Source organism: Lolium perenne, chromosome 3 (genome assembly GCF_019359855.2).
Source record: "Lolium perenne isolate Kyuss_39 chromosome 3, Kyuss_2.0, whole genome shotgun sequence".
Taxonomy (NCBI): Eukaryota; Viridiplantae; Streptophyta; class Magnoliopsida; order Poales; family Poaceae; genus Lolium; species Lolium perenne.
Window position 1 is genome coordinate 279605123 of NC_067246.2, and position 21759 is coordinate 279626881.

Consider the following 21759-nt stretch of genomic DNA (forward strand, 5'->3'; position numbering starts at 1 on the left):
CGACACCTCGTGCATTCGTACTGTTCGATAGTACTACCTCCCTCTCTTCCGGAACAGTTATACCAATACATTTGTTAAAATTTAAATATATCTATACTTAAGTTTCAGACAAATTTCGCGAGACTGAGAAAGTATTTAGCTTTCTTTAGAAAAATGAAGGTTAAACTGGTCTATGTATCAAAATAATGCACACAACCTTATTTATTTAGTTATATTATTTAATAGACTTATAAAAATATGCAAGATTAGCCCAAACCACCTCGACAAATACGCACATCATCGTAATATAGGAGGCCCCGCTAAATCGCCCAATGGTGATCCAGAAGCAAAAAACCGTTCCAACAGAGGCTCCGTTGAACACACTACAAAAGTCTACGTCGCCATCTTTCGCCGACCCATTTTCAGGACAAGGATCAATGCAATGGCCTTGTCAGCATGCTGTCGACGCCTCCACAGCGCTAGAGATCATCATTGCCTCCAAAGACATGCCTCTGCTTTCAAGACCCTGCAGCGCCAGCCGCCGAGATACATCGACAATGGTAGAAATGCACGCCCCTCCACTTCCAGACCACTCGAGTTGTCACCTGCTCCAAAATAATGCCCCAAGCGGAGAGCATGGCGCTCGGTACCGCTATCATCTGATCCGGGAGATCCAGATCTAGGGTTTCTCCCGGGTTACTGACGTGGCATGCAACGACGATGTCTTTGGTAAGGTAACGATATAATGAGGCGCCACCATCGTCCACCATGACCGAATTAGTCGAGGCTCGGTTTTCATCGCTAGTCGCGACGCGCCAATCTCGCCATCGGAAGCCGCTTCCTGCCCGACTACCGCAAGCTGTACACAAGCGCCCAACGGGAGGCAACCACCACCGCCGGCCACTTCAGTACTTCACCGCTGCTCCACGGGCCAGGCCAAGCCCACAGCGGCTGCAGTAGCTTTCTTGATACTGACCGTCCCCTATATTGTCCACGCAAGCTCTCTCTTTGCGTCCATCCCGGTGAACTGAAGCCAGCTGATTATCTGAATTGAAATAAGCCAAGGCACATGCAGACATGCCAATCGAGGTTCATGATCACCGTCCAATGAGTTAGCACGATGCCACCACCACCGTTCCCCTACGCAATCAAGGTGCTGCATCGCCAAATCGGATTCTATATATGCATCTGCCAGCACCTACACATGGTAGGGCAGCAGGGTGACTCCGAGATAAGTGAGACCGATCTTCAGTGGAGCTCTACTGTCACTGTTCCCGTACGTGTATCTATATCTTTCAGTACTGAAAGGTTTGTATAGCAGTTTTAGGTACCCTGCATGAAGTCTGGCGTGGGAGACTGATCGAGTAGGAAACGCCAGAGCCACCTAGTTGACCTAGCGAGACAAGTATGGCACCGCTTGCCTGAGACACTGTTCCCGTACTGTCGTATTGCACATATGTTCGTCGAGGGAGTAGGCGTTATATCTGGGAGCAATTCGATCGATGGTAAGGGACACGGCCGGTACGTGTCGATCGAGGATCGACGGCACACTGTTGAAGACAAGGCAAGGCGTGGAAACCCAAATCTTGTGTTTTAGCACGCGCGCGCGCACCAACCAATCACGCCCTAACCTTATTCGGACAGCGCCTCCACACCATATCAGAACCTTTGTGGCTCTCTCTTCTTGTCTCTGCTCTTTGCGAGCAGTGCATGCATTATGCCAAGGCCGAGACATGAGATGCAAGGGCGAGCTGGATAACGACTCAGTGATGGATAGGGATTAGGGATAGGGACGAGCTTCAGTCGCCAAGATCGAGCGACATGTTTGCGTGGTTTCTTGAGGGATCGAGGCTTTGCGTAGTCGTTCGTTGCACCTTGAAGTGACTTCACTGCTTCCTGTTAGCCTCGTGGTAAAAAGGGAACAGTCTATCTCACCTATTGATCTATGCTGGAACGAACGAGCTGATCCTACACAAAGATGGCCACAGCTCAACAGCGACCGCAGAGCGCATGCAGAATCCGCCTTTGCCTTTTTCATTTTAGGGATGCTGACTCTGCAGCTAAGCGTCAGTTGAAGGTGGCATATACAGTTGGGAGCGAGCGAGCCGTGGTCAGGGCCGGAGGAGAGGACCATCGACCGATGGCGTCGCACGGACCACGCCGAGGAGCATCGTCATTAGGGGCACCACGAAAAACGCACGTGCTAACGTCGACGCCTCACTAGCCGGCCGGGGCGTAGCAGACGGCGGACCAGAGGCTCGCCCGGCAGGCTGCGTCGACGTGCGCGGCAGCAGTTGGTACTTGGCACCCGAGCCGGGCCTGGCCCCTGCCACGCAGGCGGCGAAGGCGTCCACGGGGATAAAGATCCAGCTGAAGCATCACCGGTGATCTTCGGCGGGATGGTCGGCCGCTCGATGTCTGTCAACACGTATGGCGAGGAGAAAACGAGCACGTCGACACTCGCACTCATAGGGCCTACACAGGCTATGATTTTGTTCGTAAACCCATCTAGTAGAATCTACCATCGTCGTCGATCTGATCTCCGGCACTGTCTGTGTCGCGCCTGCTTGCATTCTCCGGCTTATCCTCTTTTCCCAGATTTTCCTGGTGTCCAAAGAGCGTGCCAAAACGACCGTCCCTCAAACTCGAGAAGGGGTCAAGGTCTCCCCCTCCTCTCGCTCCACTCGAGGAGATCGGGGCGTCGGCGTCCACCCTCCCCGGTATGCATACCCCAATACTATTAGAAGATGTTGAGTTTTGGTCTCGATCTAGCCCGCGCTCGTGTGGTGGTGGTTCGGGGTCTGGGTGAAAGCCTTGCAGGATCACGGTCTTTGCCAACGACGATGATGCGTTCTCGCGCCATTTACCTTTTTGGAGGGGTCGCCGCAAGACCTCCCCTCTTTTGGATCCTCAAATTCTGCTAGGTTGATGGCTCGTCGTCGAATTCCCCCTTGGGCTGATGCTTTGGTTCGAAGGAGGTTTGTTATCGTGGTCGTGGTAGTGGTATCGGAGCAGAAGACAAGGCTCCCTGGATGGCTTTGTCTTGGCGCTTTTGTGTTGGCTCATGTTGTGTGTTTCGGTGTGCGTTTTACACTTGTGTGTTGTATCTTTTGTTGTAACTCTTAGCCGGTTGATGGCTTCGTTAATTTAAAGCCATGCTCTTCCCGAGCCTTCCGTCTAAACGAGCGTCCCTGCAATGTTGTGTTGTGGATTCATCGGTGAGCCAATGATTCCGGCGCTCTCTTCGGGATTAGCGCATCTCCAACGGGCCAACGCAAAACGAATGCCCAAATTAACCGACTGCTTGCGTTGGCCAAAATGGATGAATTCAACCGCACGTCCGTTTATGCCAGGTGTCCTGGCGGCCCAACACAATAAACTAAAAACTAAAACTAAAAGGCGCATGTAGCGCCTCCTACAATAGCCTAATCCTCGCCCTCATCATCGATCACGGCGAATTCCGGTATTTCCCACGGCTAGTTGGCAGCCGGCGGAGTGTACGCTGGTGCTGCCAATGTTGGAGGTGGAGGTGGAGCGGCCGGCGCAACCTACGAATTGAATGGCGGAGGTTTTGCAGCGCCCGTTCGAGGGCCTCATCCTCTCCGAGGCCTACCGGCATGATGTCTGTTGTGTACCGGGGCAGCCGTGAAGACTACCAAATTTGCCCCTAATTAATCTCGGTTATAACTCACCTTTATTTTTTTTACTAGTAAGCACGACGGCCAAAACCAGCCAGAACTTTATAAGTCAAAGAGATTGAAGTACATAGTCAAATTAGAAGCTAGAACGAGAAAAAGAAAGAGAAAAGTGCAAGCTACATCACCAAGCCAAAACATAGTAGCCAAAAACAAGGGAACAGACAGATGAGCGCAGGAAGGACTGACATTGGGTGACAAAGAGAAACGGAACCCGCTTACCGAGCGATCACTCAACACACTGGACAACTAGGAGAGCCGCAACCTCCGTCGAAGGGCATCCAACTACCGAGGTTTCATCGCGACTCAAAAGCCACTGATGGCACCGAAAAGACAATTGTGCCTCCTAAAGCTAGGAGGCTCGCAGCCGTCGTTAAAGGGCATCCCTCTGCTGAGGTTGTACTACGACTCAAAATTCGCCGATGCCACCGAAGGGTAGAGTTCCACCAAGAAGACCACTGCAGCTCCTCTTGCACGACACAAGAGAGATCCTAAGCACCGTGTGAGGCAACGAGAACCTCATAAGCCACCGAAAGACAACGATCGTCAAGACCTCACCGTTGGCACAAACATCCCTGAAATAAGGTCAACCATTGTTGCCGAAAAGCCGGAGCTGAGCTTGGAGAAGATGCATAGCATTGCACGAGGAGGGGAGGGGTGGTGGGGGTTAGGGTTCCCGCCCGAGTCGCCCCGCAGGGAGACGACGCCGAGTTTTTCAGAGTGTCAATCTCTTCTCTTCTTCCTCAGTTCCTCTTCACATGCACTCCATAACTCTCCTTTAGAGCATCTCCATATGTGTCCCCCAAAGCGTTCCCCAAAGGGATTTGGGGTGCGTCGGATAAAAAATCGTTCCCAGTCGCGCGCCCCAAAGACCCTTTTTGTCCGCTCGTCACAATACGGTGTCCGGCGCCCCGAGCCTGTCCCCACTACACAGGGGACGCTCCGGGAGGAGGAAGGGTCTGAGGAGGCAACGGCGGCGGCGGCCCGGGCGAAGGCGGAGGCGGAGGCGAAAGCGAAGGCGAAGGCGCAGCTGGCGAGCACCGTCGATGACGAGGAGGACACAAGTTTCTCTGACGCGTCGACCAACACCGCATCTTCGGAAGAGGTGATGAGCAGGAAGCGCCACCGTGAGGACGACGAGGCGGGGCCATCAAAGAAGAAGTAGTAGTTTCAAAAAATTATATGTAATTTGTTTATGTTTTTTCAAAGTTTTTATATGTATTTTGTTTATGTTGCACTGCTTTGAATATTAGTACAGCAATATTAGTACATAGTTTTCTTCTATCTATTAAAATAAAAATACAGTGTTTTAAAAATTTTGGGTCGTGTTTGGGGGACGCGGCTGGGGAGAGACATCCTCCAAACGCGGCGCGAAGGAAACACGTCCCCTAAACGATAAATCCGGCGCTCTTTGGGGCCACTGTGGAGAACGCGGACGGAGATGCTCTTAGAGCATCTCCAGCCGTTGGGGCTCCCAGGCCGAAATCCGGCCCTATTTAGCGCCGGATGGATGTATTTTTTTTGTCCTGGGGAGGCCCATTTTCTCAGAGCCCATGGTCGCCAGCTGACGCTCACCCACCGCGTACATAGCGACGGTGTAGTCGCCGGAAAGGGGAACCGTTGGAGTGGCCTTGACGCATTGAACCGCCGTAATGGTCCGCGAAGTGGTCTGGGGAGCCCAAACGCCTCCTTGGGAACCTTCGCAGTGGCCTCGACGTGCGAACCACCGTAATGGAGCACGAACTCCGCGGAAGAGCAACCGCCGCTCTCTTCGTTGATAGACCCTTACATATATGATTTTCGACGGCCGACACCATTCATCTCTTCTCTCCTCACCATCTTATGTCAGCATGAGCAATCTCTCTTTGCCATCGGACACCGACAACGAGGGGAAATAGCCTGGATGGCGCCATTGGTGGGATCGAGCTGCAACGCCTACTAGCGACGATTCCCCACCGCGGGGCAGCGAGGAGGAATGGGATGCCGACGAGGAGGAGGACGAAGAGGCCGAGGAGCAGGCCGAGGAAGAGGCTGAGGACGCGGTGGCCCAGGCGATGGCGCAGGCGGATGCGAAGGCGAAGGTGAAGGCGCAGCCGGTGAGCACCTTCGACGACGAGGAGGACACAACTTCGTCCGACACGTCGAAGGACACCGGCTCTTCGGAGGAGGTGACGAGCCGGATGCGTCACCGTGAGGACGATGAGGCGGGGCCATCTAGGAAGAAGAAGTAGTTTAACTTTGTTTCAAAGTTTTTATATGTATTTTTTTATGTTTTTTCGAAGTTTTATATGTAATTTATCTATGTTGCACCATTTAGTTTGTTCAAAGCTTTCGTGCGACAAGGGTAGTGTTATGGTGCTGCTAGAGGGATGGCGCGAGAGGGCCGGCCGGGGGCCTTGCCCACGGCTTCTTAATTCATTGATATGTCTCATCTCCTTATATAGAGAGGTTTACTTGACTCCTAAGCAACGACCCTTATCTCTAATTAACCCTAAGACTAACGGGCTATACCGCCGGCACAAGCTCATTACGTACTCTAACACTACGCCCCATCTGGACATGCAGCTCGTCCTTGAGCTGTATAGCACAAGCCCATTACGTACTCTAACAGGTATTGCCGTAGAACTACAAATTTCTTTAAAAAAATTCCCCCCAAAAGCACGCGTGCCGTATCTCGGGAAGACGTTGTGACGAGGATGACGATCAGCCTTTGTCGCTGACAAGTCTGGGCCACCAGACGATTCCCGCGCTTTTCTCTCGTCCGGAGTCCCCGAGCGCTCCCCGAGGGGGCGTGGTTGACATGAGTTCGCCGGATAGATGAAAGGCCAATCCAAACAAAAACGAGGATCCGGGATACGACTGAACGTTTTCATCCATTCGGATGAAAAAATGGGGTCCTAGAGGCCTTCCCGGAAGATGGCTGGACATGCTCTTACTTCTCATGTTAGCGCCACTCTCCTCTCCCATTGCTGCACGTCGTGGTTGCTTGGATCCTCTTAGTTCTAGCTCTATGCATTAACTACTCCATAATTATAAAGGGGTAATTCTGGGTGGTTGTCATCTCCATGCACCGCGCGGCTTACTTCTTGGTGATTTTTCTATAAAAAAAAAATACGCCTCCTAAGCATAGAGGCGGAAGAAATATGTAACTGGAAGACAAGAACTACCACCCATGCATAATCCCTATGTACACGAATCATGATAATCACAATGTAAATTTAGTACTGGATTCAAACCTAAAACTAGTAAGACTACTCGTAGTGGGGTAATACAGGTGGTAACATCACACATCTTAAGGCATTTTGGTAACATGACATGACAATAAAAGAAGAAAGAGAGTGAGATGGTAACTAGCTATGTTATCATAAAATCACACATCCCAAAATAATATGAGTCTACAACATAATTAATGATACATTACAAGAAATTACATCTAAGTTACTATCCATTATGTAGATACTAACTTAATCTAGTAACATGACATCCACTATGAGCAGCCTAATTGGGTTGTTCTATTGGCCTGGGTTATGACAGAGCATTAACTTTCAAGATTATCTCCATCAACTTTCTACCTAGATCACTGTTATTACATCATTGCTAATTTCTTATAGATTTTATTGGTGACCACTTACCCGTCTAGCTGTGGCACATGTTATTTAGGGAAACTTTTGTTATCTTGTGCAAATTTCTATTTCTTTACTCTGTTTTCAGCATGATACTCTATTAAAGTTGCAAAGCCGTGGCCGTTTCCTGCAGGTGACAACTGTGTAATGTGACGATGACTGCACCTTTACAATACCAGGACAAGGTGGAAATCTAGCAAACAGATCTCGATTGTCTTCTTCTCGTTGTGTGTAATGACGCCACACCATCCATTAGCATAAGCAAAAAAAAACAGACCACGTGGAGGGTGAGCTGCGAGGTGTGTGATCATAGTGTGATGAATTCCTGCAGATTTTGCACAGATAGACCCACGGAGGTATCAAGATGAAGTACCCAATCATTGTCCACAATGGCCGTCCTCACGTTCGAGCCTTTCTTGTTGGACAAAGCAAAAATGGAGGGGGCTGAGCATTTGGGGCTGAGGCCCTCCGCCCATGGATCATGTCAAAAACTCGCTTTATTCCCATCCCTAATGTTGACCTTGGTGAGCGCGTGAAAGAGTTCCATATCCGCCTCATTGCAATGGCTACCCCCGACTCCATCATTTGGAAGCTCACCAATAACGGTGCCTATTCTTGCGCGTCCGCTTATAAGGCTCAGTTCGCGGGGACTATTCGATCATGCATGGATTCCATTGTTTGGAAGGCTTGGGCTCCTCCCAAATGCAAGCTATTCTCCTGGCTCATCATCCAAAATCGCGTTTGGACGGCGGATCGGCTTGCAAAGAGGGGTTGGCCTAATGGGAGAGTTTGTCCGCTCTGTCGGCGACATGACGAGACGGCCGCTCATTTTCTCTTCAAGTGCCGCTTCTCTATTCGGATATGGAACATGGTCAAAGATTGGCTTCACATACACGATTTCGACCCTTCTTCTTGGGATGGGTTTGACAATGTCGAAGATTGGTGGACCTCCGTCGTGCTTGCTCATGGAGGCCGAAAGAAAGCTATGGCCACCCTCTTTATGCTGGTCACGTGGGAGCTATGGAACGAACGCAACGCTAGGATTTTCAAGCATGTTGACTCCATGCCTACCTTCATCTTCGATAGCATCAAATCAGAAGCTAGGACTTGGGTCATTGCCGGTGCCAAACATTTGGGTTTTCTCATGGCGGGAGAGTAGGCTTTTGTTACCTCAGTGTGGTTGTAAGACTTTAACTAAAACTATAACTTGGCTTCCCAAACTTCTTCTTTATCAATGAATTAAGGCAAATCTTTTGCCTTTTCTTCAAAAAAAAAAAAAAGACCACGTTGCAGGTATGACACACAAGACAAAAGCGTTGCGGTAAAAAGGTTCATCCATCGAAAACGAAAGAAACCGTGAGGCCTTGTTTGCTGGTGCTAGAGTTTCTATGGAGATTGGTGAGGATATAATGCCCCCAAAACTCAAATTTTTAATTATTGCTAAGCTCATGTTTGGTACAAAATTTTAATTATTGCTAAACTCATGTTTGGTACTACAGAGACGTCGACGTCGCCCTTAACCAGGCATGAGGGCACGAAGACCGTGAACTCAGCAACTCAGCCCCCAACCCTAACCCTCCGCCCCCAACCCTCCGCCGCCGCCGGTAGCGCCGCCGGGGCAAAGTCCCTCGGGGCGTGGCGGCGGCGGGGGCCCTTCCTCGTCGCCGCGTGGAGATCGGAGGCCGGATCCCCACCTCCTCGATGCTTGGCGGAGCAGACGCGCGTGGGATGGGCGACGGCGGCGGCGGCCCTCCTCCCGTCGGCTGTCCCCTGGCGGACCGGTCGGCGCGGGTGGGATGGGCGGCGCTGCGGTCTCCCTCTTCTCGTCGGCTTCCCGCAGCACTCCGGCAGGGGTTGGTGCTGGGCGGAGGCCAGACCCTCGGTCTGCGCCATGCCATCCACCCCCGCCTCTCGTTGGTGCGTGGAGGCGATCTCGGGCATCTTCCGCGACACGCGGGCGCCCGGGGCAGCAGCCGGGGGGTGGACGGAGGAGGTGGCCTCTTCTTCGCCGGAGAGGGTCGGCCTGCGGTTGGTGGTGGTGGATTTTTGATCTATCATCGCCATCCGGCGGTGAGATGGAGGTGCATGGAAGCCGGCGATGGTGTCGCCGGTGGAGGGTTGGGTTGGCCAGCCCGGGATGGTCGCCGACGTGGGGGTCCGGCCTGAATAAAGGCGGCGGTCCTAGGGCCTCTCTTGCGTGAAGAGGAGGACCTACCGGAGGCCTGGACTCGTGATCTGGCCGGAGGGTTGAGTTCCGGAAGGCTCCGCCGGCGAATGTAACAGTGCTTTGCCTGGAGTTTGCTGGATCGGAGATATTCGGTCGTGCGCACCCATGCGTTTATTCCGGCCGTTTGGTTCTGGAGGGTGCGGCGCGAAGCTCTTTTTCTGTGTTGACATCAAGTGACTATGGATCCATGATAAAAGTCGGAAGAAGAGAATTTCATGAAGGCCGGAGGGGAGGACTAGCTAAGGGAGGTTCAAGTCTCCGCGCTGTTGAGGGGCTTGCTTGGTGTCCGGGCTTCACAACAGCGGTATGAAAGTGGGGGCGACAACACATGTGAAGCGCAGAGTCCTACCTTTCAGGGTGAAAACCCAAGGTCCGCCTTAGCGGTTGTGCCTGGCAGTGACCTTGGTGGAGGCATTGTTTTGAGAGTGGGGACTATCTTCAGGGTGAAAACCTAAGATCTTTGATCGGGCGACGACGGTGTTGGAGCACTGTTCCCTTCTTGGAGGCATCGTTTTTTGGAGAGTCTGCAATTCAGGTGTTGTCATGGTGGTGGATGTATTGCTGTTGTTAGGTCCGTGATACTGTAGCGGGACTTTTGTTTCTTAGTTTTCTTTTCCTTTTTTTGGGTGTGTGCATCCGTAGTGCCATTAGGGTGGTGCGTTGTTGCAGAAGCTGGGTGTAATTGGTATCTCTCGATATTAATATATTCCCTTTATCGAAAAAAAATGTTTGGTACTACAGTAGTGGGCTAGTTTAGTCTCCACTTATTTCCAACTTTTTATTCTATAGTGTATTTTATTCAACTCCCAATACACTATCCCTACCCAGTGGATTGATGATTAAGGTTTCGTGGGGATTTGAGAGGATTGTGTGTAAAGTTTAACCCAATCCATGCAGCAATTATCCCTACTGATTCCTTAAAAAAAGACGCTCCCGGAGAATCCCGCATGGCGCATTGCGCGACCATCACGTTCAGTCCCAGTTGCAGCAAACTGGGGATCACTTCTCGCATCAGAATCATAGCATTCGAGCAGGTTGGGAGAAACATCATTTCATTTCATATCACCGGCTAACGATTAGAGTGTCTAAAAAAGAGGAACATGCCTACTTTAAACAGAATACAAGCTGGTTGTCATCACATATCCAGAAGCATAATCTGGCAGTAAGAATCCCCAGATATACTGTATGTAGTACAGGCTACTCTTCGACTACTACGGATTTTACTTCTTTTGTTCAAAAAAAAAAAGATTTTACTTCTAACAGCTGGAATAGATGCACACTAGGCTAAGGAAACTCTGAAACTTGTCCTTCATATTAGCGCAACATTACTGTAGCTGCCTTGACAGTGTACTGCGCCATGACAAAACACTGTTGGCCTCTCTCAAACTCCTCGCCCTTCTGTACTCGATTTCTGCATCTGAGCATGCCTGGCCAGGCGGAGATTTCTTCCTCACCTCTATGGGTTTTAGAGATATTTCGTCCCTCGCCTTACTGAAAGGATGACACTCTTTGGCGCTAGCGTCATCGTCGGATAGATGGCCCCCTTTTGTTCCTGAGACAAAAGGAAAAAAATAGCACAAGACAATATCTATAAGGTATTGCAACCAAAATCTGGGTGTAGCTGTATGTCCATGGAAGACATTTGAGTTCAGGTTACAGAGTGCTACTATGGTCGAGTTACTGAAAACTATTTTGCGTGCCAGTTTGGGAAGGAAATCAAAATCTTGATTATATTCTAGTAATACGAAGATATAACAGACAGGTTGTGTTGGAAAGTCGGGACATTACCTTTGAATATATCCAGGTGCAATACATTATGTGTTGTGCCACTGGCAAGCTCGTCTGCTGACTTCTTTGAGCTTGTGATCTGTTTTACATTGAACACTGATTTATCCATCTTATCAATGTCGTGAATCTCATTAGGAAGATCATTAAATGGGCACACCTCAGTAGCAGGGGTACTGTTTCCAAATGGAGATATGCTGAATCCATCATCAACAGCATCAGGTATTTCTACATGATGCTGAGTTGTAGCGATCTCGTCTGCACTGAATCCAAAAGATGCTCGGTAAGCTTCAACCTCATCAGTATCTTGTTTATCCCTTGAAACACTAAGCCTCCCACCATTGTAAGCAAATGACTGCTGAGCCTGATCCAGGTAGAATTGAGCAGATGCAGCTGGACGAAAAAAATTAGTATCTAGCAGATAGTTTCTGGAGGCAGCTGAATCAAGCCCAAACATGTTGGATTGCGATGTCCTGGAATACGGTGTGTCACAAGCAGATCTAGAAGTCTTCCACTGTGCAGTAGGCACCTCTTGCTCAGGAATGGGAGAAGCAATTGAATACAGTGTGCCACATGCGGACCTAGATGTCTTCCAATGTGCAGTAGGAACATCTTGCTCAGGGATAGGCGAGGAGAGACCAGTTCTTGGAGTTACCGAGGCAGGTGATATGAGACTGCTAGAAGGGCTCCCTGGGTAAAGTGGATAAGATCCCTGGAATCCTGAACCACCAGAGTATGTCGCTGATAAGTAATGCATGTTTTGCTCCTTGCCAGCAGCTTTAAGACCCATAGAAGATGAAAGAAACCTAGCATATGGAACATCTGGAGATGATGGAGTGGTTGCATGAGCTAATTCAGGGGGAGGGGTCAGTGGTGCTGTGGAGGGCTCAGTTGTGTAAGTTGAAAAGGCTGTTGGAGGTGAGACAAGCTGAGGTTCATTGGCATATGGTCCAACAGCGAACATACTAGATGTTGGACCAGGAGAGTTTGCGGATATTGACAGGAAGCAATTAGGTGACTGAGCAGTCGAAGCAATTGCAGATTGTGAGAAGGATGCTGGTGATGATGGTGGAGCAAGAAGGGATGGATTCATAGCTGCATGCTGGTTGGAATTGCCACCAGATTGGCAACCATTTCCACGGTTAGTAGATGCATTCCCATCAGGCATACGTGCTGCAGGAACTATCCGCTTTCCACCCTTCTGTGATCCGAAGCATGGCAAGCCAGAAAAACAGCCAGACCATCTGCCCTGCTGTTAAGACCAGAGAAACATGTATGTATAAGTTCAAGTAAATGAGTTTGATTGTTCCTAAAAAGGAAATAAAAATCATCCCCCTAATTATTGGTAAAGATACACAAAATAGTTAATCCAGCATATTATGCATAGCAGTGAGCAAGCAATTATAACTAAAGCATAATACCATCAGTTATATAAGATTTTTATCTAGAAAACAGGGGCACGCCAGCATGGAGCAAATATGTTCCGCACACAGACTAGATAATTCGCAGGAGAGAGCAGAACGGTCCTCCAGCCTAAAGGAAAACACAGATAAGATTTTAGGAGCTATCAGTTATATAGTTATATATCTATGAAAGCAAATAAGCAATGAGAGAGCAATATACTCTAAGTGATGGGCCAAAGTATTGGGTTTTTGCAAAATTACTGAACTAGTGCAATGCGTTTCAACTAGTGGGTAAAGATGTCAATCCAGCTTATTATGCATAGCAGGGGAGCAAGCAATTAGTACCACAGCATAATTGTTGGAGGCAAAGATGTCCCAGCTGCAAGTTGCAAGTACAGTTCGTCCTTATTACTACGCAGTGGCTGTGCTCATATAGATTGCCGATGGACTGGGTACACAAATCTAAAGCAAGCAGCACAAAAAGTACCAACAGCTAAGTGATTGCGTGCACAAGAACATGTAAGTGTATATACCCTATCCTGCTGCAGTTGCTGGGAGTGGAATCTGGTGTCGCCCAAGCCAACCGCCGCGGCAGCATTAATGGCAGCTGCGCCATTCGCCGACCTGCCACCGCCAGTACTGCTCCCTGGTATAGCCATTTCTTATTGAGCCCTGTGGTTGCTTCCAATTAAGTATATATTTCAACCCCAAATCTAGCTGATTGGCTCCATATCCCCCGTCGGAGTCGTTGCTGCTGGAAAGGAAAGGTGTCAGTTTATAGAAAGGAAAGGTGCCATACTGTCATTTTTTTTTTCATTTGCCATGTCAGAGCCCATCTTTATAGAAAGGAAATGTGTCGTTTATTCGGGAGTGAAATATATACTTAATCCTTTATATAATCAAATCTATACACTCCATCCTCACTCATAGCCCATCTTTTCCACAGCGACTTGTCCTCTGAGCCATCCCGTACCTTTCCTCTTCCCCTCACCCCCTCTCTCTCCTCTCCATGGCCTACCAAAGTCTCAGCGTCACTGCAGACACTCGCGCGCATCACCGTTCCCGTTCCACCTCCTCACGGCATCGCATCCCTGCAGTCTCCACCCCGCCCGCAATCTCGGAGATTGTTTTCAAGGTATGACCATCTAATCATCCCACGATAACTTAAGCTCAAACTAACCTCAACAGAATTTAGGCACACCATCGGCAGACTACCGCCCCCGATTTGGATCCTGATGGCTTCTAATTTCCTTGCAAGCAGGTAGGATCTCTGGATCTGTGAGAGAAACTCTGCCAGGGCCACGGAGAATGTGATCGGAAGCAACCGCAGGCTCAATCAGATACCAGGGAGCTTTACTAGCGGTGGCAGGCCGGCGAATGGCGCAGCTGCCATCAATGCCGCTGCCGCGGCAGTCAGCTCGGGCGACGCCAGATTCCACTCCCAGCAACTGCAGCAGGATATGGTATATACGCTTGCATGTTCTTGTGCACGCAATAGCTTAGCTGTAGGTACTTTTTGTGCTGCTTGCTTTAGATTTGTGTACCCAGTACCTGCAATTGCTAGGCATTGGCAATCTAGATGAGCACTACTGGCCACTAGTTGCTGCAACTTGCAAATCTTTGCCCCCAACAATTATGCTTTAGTACTAATTGTTTGCTTCCCTGCTATGCATAATAAGCTGGATTGACATCTTTAACCACAAGTTGTTGAAACACATGCATTTTTTACTAGTTCAGTAATTTTGCAAAGAACCAATACTTTGGCCTATCACCTAGAGTATGTTGCTCTCTCATTGCTTATTTGCTTTCATAGATATAACTATATAACTGATAGCTTCTGACTATGTTGGTTATTAGTTTGGTGTTTCTAGCCTGTACGGTACTCATAAAATCTCTGTTGTGTTTTCCTTTAGGCTGGAGGACCGTTCTGCTCTCTCCCGCGAACTAACTAGTCTGTGTGCTAAACATATCTACATTTGAAAGCTGGGTAGGCAGCCTGTATATATAGCCGACCTGGCCCGTGACAACAATCAATCGATACTGAACGCATCACCATTCATTGCTAGTTGTAAATATACATGGAGCTAGCTAGATCGAGTAAAGGCATGCATGCACCCTTGACAATGAATTGTGAATTATCAGTGACCATGCACTACAAAACACCCTGACAATGCATTGTGTCCGCGCGTGTTAAATATGTCTATTCTACAGTTTGAGAAGTCCGCATTTCTCACAAACATGCATGGGACCTATCCACTCCACCTAACTTATACTAGTATGAGAGTACAACGAAGTCTTTTCTAGGACGTGGCAATAGAAATAACAACTTGTCACGCCAACATCAAACAACCACTGTTAATATGAGCAAAGAAAAGGAAGCTAACCATTGCTAAAAGGAGAAAACCTAGTTGCTATCCTCTTCGTTTCTCAGATGACAATTCCCAAGCCGCTAACCTGAAATGCTTAAAACTTCTTAGATACGTAGTACAATGAGTTGTCAACATGCATGCTTTCAATAAAAAAAATCTCAATCCGACAATATTGGACTCATCCAACTACTAACATTTCAAGACTACGGACCAATGCGTTCTCTACGAACAGATCTAACTAAACCACTCTACAATCCAGTGCTTTAAAAAACTAATCCTCAAACTTACTAACCAGTACAGGTTGCTTTAAACATTGGACGAACTCGCCAAGTCTGGAGCCCAACTCCCACCACGTTTTAGCCTCAAATAAAAGTTGCCGTTGCTCCTTGCCGTATAGAAAGGAAAGGTATGGTTTGTCTATTTTCCTTTGCCATGTCAGATGGAAGTACAATGCAGGCAAGATGGCAAACAAAAATTCTTCATCTTCGGTTTTCCTCTTCCTAATACGTTCTAGACTCCGCAGGCTCATTTCAGCACTAATAAAAATTATAGAGCATGCAATTAATAATGGAGCATGCAATTAATCGGTGCAAGGCACAAAGTACTAGTTAGCAGATACATACCAAATATTGGTGTTGTCACAGGATCCCAAGACCAAGAGGGTGGGGGCTTATCACTGAATGATTGTATCAATGGCGTAGGTGTCTATAAAAATAACATGTCAAAGATTCAGCACTGAAGACTGAAATATATAGCATAATGAAGTGCTGGAGCACTGAAATATATAGCATAAGGAACTAGAGTTCAGCCAGGCAGTGATACAAGACATCGAGAAATATGACCCATGTTATGTTTTGTTTTCCATAAACATAATGTAAGGAATTTGGCGCTCCTATGGCGCCACTTTTTTTTTTGCAATAGTATATGAGTAACTTAGTAATTTCGTTTTTACTAATTCAGAGCTGAGAAAATCAATGGAAAAAAGCACAGTGATGTGCACAAATGGTTATGCCATGGCATGATCAAATTAAGCCCATAAATGCCCCCAAATGCAGAAGGCATTCAAATGCACTGAAGGTATTTGCTTCATACCATGCTTAATATCTGCCAATAGGCACCATGCAAATGGTAGTGCAGCTAAGAAGTCATCCAAAAACTAGTACTAAAGACGTAGCTGCACAATTCAATCATTTACTCACTCGTCATATTCAAAAGTTTGAGAGCAAATTTAAACTTGTTTGTGTGCTTGTGAAACAGGCTCAAACGTTATATATATTCTGGCTAATGTTTTCCTTAATCCAAGTCAGGCCCAAGCAAGCTCTAAACTCTCTGAATTTTTTAACTTGAGTTAGGACTGCAGTGTGCACATTATTCAGTAAACAGACCACTGTTTCATGGAAATTCAGACATCCAGCTCAAAAAACAGTGCCAGATGAATGTAAATCTTCCAAACGAGTATTAAGTTATGACTACTAAAAATCATGCAAGTGCCACGTGAAATGATTATCAATTGAAAGCACACTATGCAACAACTCTGATGCTTTCTTGTCTTTTTGATAAATGATGATGTTCTGAAACTACAAGATGACAAACCAAACTACAAGGTACCTCTAATGTTATCTGCCATGAATTCCTTTTATCTCATATGATGTCCATCCTCTCAAACAACCATTTCTAGGTTCCCTTCCTGGTTGACGTCTAATATTCTCACTCAAAATTGGTTGAAGCTATTTGTTCATGGATCATAGTTCCAACATATCTCTATAACCTGAAAACTTGCTACACGGGGCTTTTTGCCAGCAATCAGCCTGGCTACTAAAGTAAAAAGACTTAGTAAATTCAGGTCAGCATCGCATCTTCCTCCCAATAGCTACTACAAGTACAACTCGCAGCAGCTGCTACAAGTACACTGCACTGCAATTAAAATGTGCTAGCGGCGCTACAAGTACAACATCACTTTGGCAGAAATAGATGTGTGCCTGTGTATACGTAGTTACGTTGTACTAGTAACCTAGACGGCGACTAATTGCCAGCTCGTGACAAGGCTGCGAATACACAGTTAGTGGAGTGGAGGACGAAGGGCTGGAGGCGCTCAGATCGGGCGACTAGCTAGCAACGCCAGAGAGGGGGAGAGGGAGAAGAGGGGTTAACGGAGAGAAGGTATACCGGAGTACAGGAACGGCAGGAGGTGGATTCGCCGGTCAGATTCCAAGAACGGCGGCGGCGATGTGGAGCGGCTCGGCGGGATCCATGCTTGTCTTCGCCGGTGAGATGCTGAGAACCATTCAGCTCTTTCTACGCCCCTCCCGCAGCTATCGCCGCTCCTCTCGCAGATACCGCTCGCCGCCGCACTCGCCGGTCGCCTACCTCGCTACAAGCGCCGCCTGTAGCTAGGTCTCCGGTGTGACGCTCTGGCACTTGGGGTAGTGGACTGGCTCCTTTGGAAAAAACTGCTCGGTCTGTTTTGTTCCTTTTTTTTCCATATTGAGCACGTAGGGTGACGGGCTCCGAAAAGTGTATTTGACACATGAGCACCAGTACTCCTGATTTTTAAAAATCATATTTTTTGATTTTAAAAAATATGAAATTAAATACCCACACACATATAAACATTTTGAAGGTTCGATAGAAATTTTAGAGAAAAATATGTTATATTTTAAGTTATACAAAAAAGATAAATTTCTGACAAATATATACATCTATATGTAGCCATAAATTTGTTTTTTTCCTGTAGCTCAAAATACAATGTAATTTCTACCGAAAATTTGCATAAATATTCAGAACATGTGTATGTATTCATGAAATAAATGTGATGATTTTTTGAAACGCAGAACTACAGTTTTTAAATATTTTAAAAACTGAGAGCACTAGTGCTCATGTGCACCAAATTTGCTTCCGACGGGCTCTCTTTTTTTTGGGTGAGAGTAGCTTATCACGTTTACCAAGGGCTCTTTGATTGATAGGTTTATTATATATAAAAATTGTGTAGGATTTAGATTTTATAGGAATTTTTCCTACACTACTTGTTTGATTTACAGGAACATATTCTATAACAATTAATCTTACAGAAATCTTGTAGTGCAAATTTTATAGCAATAAAACATGATGCCATACCTCATGAAAAATTTCTTTAGCATAATCAGAGAGAGAAATCACCTTTATAATTTTCCTATTTCTATGTTTCTCCTAGCCTATGAATCAAAGAAGCTCAAAACTAGAGATGCCCATAGGCAAGGACAAAAAGGCAAAGAAAATCAAAAAGGCCCTAGGCTAGCAAAAAGAGAGACAAACAAACAAACAAAAAGATCGTTCATGGTGGTTCCCATGTCATACACCCATAGGCGGATCTACCATACCTTTTGCCCGGGCAGCCGCCCAGCCGGCAAGCATATTTTTGCCCCAAATTCATATGTATTTACTACAAATTTAGCACAACAAGTTTATTTGCCCAGGCTTCAAAATTTTCTTTAGTCCGCCTATGCATAGGCCTAAGGGCCTTTGCACCTGCTAGTGCCCATTCTTTTGCTTCATCTTTGAGGCATTGAAGGGCTTGCTAAATTGCAGTTTCGTGTTGAAATTTTTTTTGCAGTTTCCTTTTGCTTGAAGATCCTTTCATTCCGTTCGTTTCCTTTTGCTTGAAGATCCTTTCATTCCGTTCGCGCCAAATGTTGTGGCATGTCATGATGAAAATTGAGCTTATTGTCTTGCGATGATCTGCAGGAGAAGCTGCGAGCATGGCGATTCTGAAGTCTTCGATGGACGTTGAGTGGGATCTCAAGCAACCCCGATTCCTTCGCAATGTGGCCAGGTTATTGCCACCTCTGCCCATACTTGTGTTGACCATGGACATTCCATGAAGAGATGTTTCGCAGTTTCCACGCTTCTCATGCATAGGGGGCAAAAGTAGTTGTTTGGCCATTGGCGTCGCTGCAGTCAGTCGGCACACCAAAGACGATTTCGGGGCATGAGCCACGAGAACAGCTTGTGTTTTGGGGGAGCCCAGGCGTGCCATACACTTGTTTTGGGGGAGCCCGGGCGTGCCATACACTGTCGATCATGGTGGAACGCGTGCACCCTTTGAGTTGCAGAGTGTAGGTTGACTTTGTTGTATATTCTCCGTCCGCTGTCAGGGTCCACCTGAATAACTGTTCGTGTCGCCTCGAGTGTTTGTACAGCCGTGAGAATTGAGAGCAAAGTGGCTCATCCCCAATCGGCCAATCCAATTGGATTCCCAGAAATTTGCTAGCTTTCCGTTGCCGATCGTTCCTTTGGTTGTCGCGGCGAAGAGGTTGTGGTCAACATCGTCGCATGGGCACATCGTGCCCACCCATGGCCGTTGCGAGGAGCTCAAGGGGAATTGGGAACATGGAATGCAAACAAGACGATGCTGGCCATGCAAGTCCTCTTAACTAGTGATACTACTCAAATGTAATCATGGGTACAATTTTTTTTATCTTCTACTCTCTTGGCAGATTGATGAACATCTTGTATTTCCATTGTTCAAAAATTTATACACGGCTACATTTAGAAATGCATAAACATACTTCTTTTGATGGAGCAATGGCTACTATACCAGTTCAGGCTTGTTTTCACAGGAAAGACAACTTTGCAAGATGTAAGAGAAAGTGTGGATATGAATTTTCGCAATTGCATATGTTACACCATCCCCTGTTGTGGACATCATACAGATTGATTCACATCAAAACTCTAACGAATTCCAAGCACAACTGAAATAACCGCTGAAAGAATTTTGAGACAACAGAAGTAATATGAAACAGACTAGGCAAGCCTATTAACCATCTTTTGCTAGCGCCCCTGGTGGCCTATTGAGATCACTGTATTTAGCCCTGCTAAGGAGAACTTATACACAATCTGGGCCGTGAAACAACATAAGGCAGAATTAGTTTTCTCATATGAAGTAAGAACATGTTGCTCGCGACAGCACGGCTGTGGCTACACATGAGGGACCACTGGAAATTAGGCCCTTGTCTTTCTGGTGTATCCTTGGTGGAGTAGGAGCATGGGAAGGTTGTAGCGGCACCTGCAGTAGATGCAGCAGGAAGAGGGTCTGATTCAGAATTCTGCAGCCAAGTTTGTCGATATGGTGGATGCAACTGTTGTTGATGTGCCTTAAAAGAGACAGTAAAGTCAGCATGGTGCACATATAAAAATGACATGTAACATACTGGTCAATGGATAAGATAACAAGTTTAAAATAACCATTAAATGGCTCAACAAATGAATGCAGACCAACTTTTGTGCATTGACTAAGCCACATACCTCCCCCTTTGTCAATATAATGAAACAAAAAAATGGTATGACAGAAATGGCGCATCAGCTATCACATTCCGATATGGAGTTTATATGTGTTTCGCAGGTGACTAACTCCAGCAAAGGTTGCAACAACAATGGAAGTTCTATTCATTAAAGATGATAAAAACTTCAAATGGAAGTATGGATCAAGCTTCAACACAAGTAAGAAGGCATGGAGCAAAACTAAATTGCAGGCTAATTTACTTGATCAATATCAGTAAATGGCAAAATATGATTATGAAGCCTGAGAAGGTCAGTTTTCTACAATGAATAATACCGTTGTCAGAATTCCTGCAAAAGAATTGGTACATAAGTATGATAGTTGAATGGACACGATACTACAAAATCATGGCTAGCTAACTTTCTCCAGGCATATGTTGCTAATCCAAAACATAAACCAGAAAAACAAATGCTACAAAATCATTGCTAGCTAACTTTCTCCCAGCGTGATCAACCACAAACCATAACTCAGGTCCCTAACTCGAAACATAAACCAGAAAAACAAATGCCATTTCTTACCAAGTAACAACAGAGACTACTGATAGATCCCAGAAGACCAGAGCAAATTTCAAATATATCAATTATTCAAAAAAATTCTCAAGAACTAGGAAAAAATAAGATGCATATTCCCTCTATAAGTTGAAGGAAAATGCATATGTCAATTTTTCGAGTGTAAATGTTCTCTCAGATTCATAATACGTTTCGTTCACCCAAACACAATATCACTTACGTCCTACCTGTTTCTTGGAATACTACAAATAAATGATGAATTCCAGCTTTTCTTCACTATACATTGGTAACCTGTATGAAAACGAAATTATCAAGCATATAAATCACCCCAACCCCTGGCTGTAATAGCCTAAAACCCTAATCCCACAAAATCACATTACCATGATATGAAATTATCCCCTGTAGTGCAAACCATAGCAGCAGGAAACGGGGTACGGTAGGCCGTCCCTCGTATCGGATTCATTGTACCGGAATCAGATTCGGAAACGTTAATCGGTACGGCAGGATTCAGTCGGGAAACGCGTTTCGGGAGAGTCCAATCGTGATCCGGATTCAGCGCCCCCGATACATGGAAACTCGACCTGATTCAGCGCTCGTTCGGTGCCTTCTCAAACCGAGTCAACTACTTAGCAGCCGGCGTTTCTTTTCCCACCTTCTCCAGAACTCCTCGATCTCCCTCTCCATTGACTGCTCTGCAACTTCCAAAGCATGCAAATCAATGGAAATTGCCGTTTGGGGAGAAGACGACCCATCTCCTTCTTCCCTTGGATATCTCCCCTCTATAAGTACTCCAGTCCGAGTAGCCGGCTGCAGATCAATGGCAGCAGTCGAAGCACAATCTACAGGCTGCTAGTG

General features: G+C 46.8%; 1 protein-coding gene across 13 annotated transcripts; it reads right to left on the reverse strand.

The window, feature by feature from the left end:
* Nucleotides 1-10559: 10559 nt before the first annotated feature.
* On the reverse strand, nt 10560-17550 carry LOC127344369 (uncharacterized protein At1g76660-like). Of its 13 annotated transcripts, none has more exons than XM_051370628.2 (7): nt 17248-17550; nt 15705-15786; nt 15097-15166; nt 13246-13463; nt 11470-12561; nt 11313-11391; nt 10560-11076 (listed from the first exon to the last, which is right to left on the reverse strand). In XM_051370628.2, the coding sequence occupies exons 4-7, from the start codon at nt 13369-13371 to the stop codon at nt 10850-10852; spliced, it is 1524 nt and encodes a 507-aa protein (XP_051226588.1). In that variant the 5' UTR covers nt 13372-13463; nt 15097-15166; nt 15705-15786; nt 17248-17550; the 3' UTR covers nt 10560-10849. The 13 variants fall into 13 exon arrangements, with proteins under 13 accessions (XP_051226588.1, XP_051226582.1, XP_051226583.1 ...); XM_051370622.2 differs by adding an exon at nt 15374-15617 and having other exon boundaries at nt 11313-12561; XM_051370623.2 differs by adding an exon at nt 15374-15617 and having other exon boundaries at nt 11313-12561; nt 13246-13466.
* Nucleotides 17551-21759: the final 4209 nt, after the last annotated feature.

Coding starts and splice junctions, on each gene's coding strand:
- LOC127344369 (XM_051370626.2), bottom strand. CDS start 13,371: ATGGCTATACCAGGGAGCAGTACTGGCGGTGGCAGGTCGGCGAATGGC. Junction 12,562..13,245: donor AGCAACTGCAGCAGGATAGG/GTATATACACTT, acceptor TGGTCTTAACAG/CAGGGCAGATGGTCTGGCTG. Junction 11,077..11,312: donor GCACCTGGATATATTCAAAG/GTAATGTCCCGA, acceptor CTTTTGTCTCAG/GAACAAAAGGGGGCCATCTA.